The 3,796-nt window shown below is 35.0% G+C and overlaps 1 protein-coding gene across 1 annotated transcript in view; it reads left to right on the forward strand.

Annotated features, from left to right (window-relative positions):
* The window catches only part of LOC108915324 (sin3 histone deacetylase corepressor complex component SDS3), an 11,230-nt gene extending 9,466 nt beyond the window's left edge, over positions 1–1,764 (forward strand). Inside the window, exon 6 of the mRNA XM_018721325.2 lies at positions 1,474–1,764. Coding sequence (XP_018576841.1) covers positions 1,474–1,619 — 146 coding nt within the window. The 3' untranslated portion in view covers positions 1,620–1,764. The remainder of the gene's footprint in view (positions 1–1,473) is intronic.
* The last annotated feature ends 2,032 nt before the right edge of the window (positions 1,765–3,796 follow it).

The following is a 3,796-nucleotide window of genomic DNA, read 5'->3' on the forward strand; positions in this document are numbered from 1 at the left end:
AAATATATAATTCTATAAAATCAGCAAAAATTCTCTTCAAATAATATGTTGAACGAAGAAAGCATCGACATAGTTTCAATTTATACAGTTCTGCAAAGCAAGAAAATATGAAATATTTGAAACAACTACGTCAGAAAAGCTTGCAGTAATTTTAACCGATCGAGTTTACGATATCAGGAAAATAAATGGAGAAATACAATTCAAATATTGTACTGTAATTAGGACAGTAATATAATAAACCCTTTTACATACATACACTACTAGAAAAAATTAAAATTTTTTGTCTTTTAGTCTCTATATTATTTTTATAGTTTTTGAATACGACCCAACAGAAAAAAGAGGTAAGGAATCGATAGCTGATTGGTTGAATTAAATGTAGCGCGCTGCAATCGAAATTCTGTGAACGAAGCTTAAGCCCTTACTAGCTCCATCTCTCTCGCACACGTCCGAGCGATTGCCGTTTATATAGGGAAAATGACAGTTGGGCGAGTCCAGTAGTTTATAAGGTCTATGGTGCCAATACAGTTACAAATTAATTTTTGTTTTCCGGTTTTCATGACAACGAAAGGTATACTGATGTAACATCACAAATTCAATCCTTTGACATTATTAGTTGTTATTTCCATTTTTTGTAGTATTAATACAATATTTATGATTTCAACGCGTACCAATAAAAAAAAATAGCGTAAAGTATTCGTGGATAACTGGTCTTTAAAACACTTGCTCTATTTCGAGCACTGCGGCTGCGCCGCGCCGTCGTGCTCGAAAAATCGCGCGTGTTTTAAAGACCTTAATATCCACTTATACTTTAATATACTATTGTGGACCTGTTGTAGAACAAACAAGAGCTGGGATATTAACTTGTTGTTGTATTATCGAAATTTATTTTGTGAAGAAAATAAACTTCAAATATTACATTTAACAATGGCATAGTTGCCTCAGAGAGTGTTTAATATCACTAATTGATCCAGTCTCCGTGAATTTTTCAAGTTCACACTTGATGACGTTAAATCACTATTCCGATCATATTTTGTACGAAAATTGCGAAACACCAAAGGATCATTATTTTTAAAATATTGCTCAATAGTGGCGCATTGTTCTTTCGTGTAGCGCTCCATTTTAAATAACCCTGAACTGTCAGCTGTCACGCTGTCTTTTTTTCGTTGGCAACACTTTACCGCAGAAACAGCGCAAAATTCAAATCTTGCTAGAATTTTAGGACACCCGATTGATTACTAGATTCCTTCTTATTTTTTAATTAATTTAAGTAATTTTAATTATTCACTTATCCATTTAACGGCTTGTACTTCGGTTTGGAAAAACTAATAATCTTTCAGCGAAATCACCTTACTCTTTCTGTCAGCAATGCCTAGGTGACAAAAACATGAATGTGCAGAAAATGACTTGCAACTTTTACAAGTATATATGATTGTTTTTACTATAATTACTTATATGTATGTGTTTGTTTGCTAGGCCGCGACATGCCAAAGTTCCCCGCCAACATATCGGCCATCGGCAACGACGCCATCTGGGTGAAAAAGTCCGACGGCGCCAAAGTGCGCATCTACATCTCGTACTTGTCCAGGGGCAAGGTTTCCATAAAACGCAGAGCATCGTAGGTAACTGTTCTTACGATTACTTTCATCGAAAATTAAGTAATTGTGTTTTGTATTATGTCATTTAATTTTATGAGTTGCTGTTATTGTAGTAACAGTGATTCTTACTTGGTTTTATCGTATTGACTGTAATTAATTCCTAATTGTTCGGAATCAATTTTTTGCAATTAGTTTTAAATAAATGAATTGTGAGAATATTGACTCTTTTCTTTACTATCGAAACAAATTTTTTATAATTTCCAGTACATAATTACCCGAAAATAAACAGTTTTTTTTATAAATAAAGCAATATTTTTCGATTCAATTTTCAACGTGAAATATACTTGCTACATCACTTTTATCACGTTAATGAACTGGTGACTGATAAAGTCACGATTACCAACGGTGCTAACTACCATATAGATTGTGCATATCGCATTGATAATAATTCAATAAAATTCGAATTAGTCTAATTAGATGTTTGCCGCTCTTGGGAAACGTACGAAAAAATAATTAATCTTACGAAATTTTAGGTCACGCAGCGTTTGGATGTCTTGTCAGTACATATTTTTCTGTTTTTAAAAGATCTGTAACTGATTGTCGATTAAATATAAACAAAAATCTGAAAGAGGAACAAAATTATAAAGATCAAGTAAGTATCCGTTTTTGGCGCCATTTCGACAATTCCCCACACAATGCAATCGGGACCACGAAGCCGGAAAAAACCACCGCATGGCAAATCGGTCGTAGTTAGCGCGAGGACGATGTCCCAAAGGATCCAGAGCCCCAGCGCGACGATGCAGCGAGCGTGGCGCGAAAAGGGATTTTTCACCTCGCTTTCCAAAATCTCGTCGCGCAAAACCACTCCGAGTTGCTGCAAATCGATCCATCCACGGCAGTCAACGTCAAAGCGGAGAATGAAGAAATTCGCCTCACTTTCTAAAATTTCCCGCCGTCATTACCTCGCAATAAGCCATATTCCCAACGACATGAAATAAGAGCGACGAAGTCGTTCCAGGTCCGAATTTCGGAGGCCAAATATTCTTCGAATTTCACAGAATTTGAACCTAATACATCAGCAACAAATCAATAGAGGTTAGTCTAGAAGGATGTAGTGTTCCAGTGGTCCAAAAATGGCCAGGAAAGCATAGCCGCGCAGTAGGGATGGAGCCATACCAATTCGGACCACGCGAGAGAATTATCGATGTGATCGAGCGTCGACCAGGGACATCGGCAGTTCTTTAATCAGGACACGGATGCCTTCCTTTCTTTAGATAGATTTGTTATGACGCGACAGGAATAAATTCATGCTACATTTGTTGCATAAAAAATATTAGGGATTAATTCAATTATCAATTTTAACTCAATTGATCTACTTTCTTTCGAACCAAAGGTTTAAATAAACTACACCACCCTGGAACTACTTTTCACGAAACACAATACAAAGAAATGAACGCTTTTAATATTGTTACTGAATAATTCATTATTCTTTTCTCATTTATTACATCAAATAATACAGCTGCCATCTTTCAAAATTAATTGAAATAATTCTTAACCAATTCCTCATAACTATACTTCTATACGGGAAACTTTTCCGTGACAAAGGATTTGTTAAATTTAAAACAAAGAGCTAATATTAAGTTTTATTTTAAACTTGGTAAAACCTTTACCTAAACGTTACAATTGATGAACAATTTTGTAGTAATGATTGTTTATCTCATGGCAGATTTTGTGAGTGGTATACGCTGTTTAAAAACGGTCATGAGGACATAAATGATGACCAACATGTTGGCCAGCCGAAATCCGTAATCACAGCAGATTCCATCAGAATGTGCGTGAATTCGTTAAAGATCAGCCAAAATCTTTAAAACTTATGGAATTGGAATTATTTTGGCCGAACATTTAGGCTACCGAAAAGTGTATGGCGACATGTTTTTAGACCATTCAAATTGCTGTATTTAGTCGGAAGTGGACTATTTTGAATAAATCAGTTTTGCCAAAAAAAAACTTTTTGTAGACCAGTGCTTAAGGTGGCCATATCTCTGGCCGAGAAATGGTGAAATTTCTGGCATTTTTAGGTACTGAAATCTTGAAAAGTAAGACGTGTAGAACAAAAGTAAGCACAAAAATAAAATCCTTGATGTTTTGTTTATTCATTGTTACCATTTAAATTTACCCAAATAAAATAATAACTAAAAAAA

The sequence above is a fragment of the Anoplophora glabripennis genome, unplaced genomic scaffold (genome assembly GCF_000390285.2).
Source record: "Anoplophora glabripennis isolate ALB-LARVAE unplaced genomic scaffold, Agla_2.0 scaffold155, whole genome shotgun sequence".
Lineage (NCBI taxonomy): Eukaryota > Metazoa > Arthropoda > Insecta > Coleoptera > Cerambycidae > Anoplophora > Anoplophora glabripennis.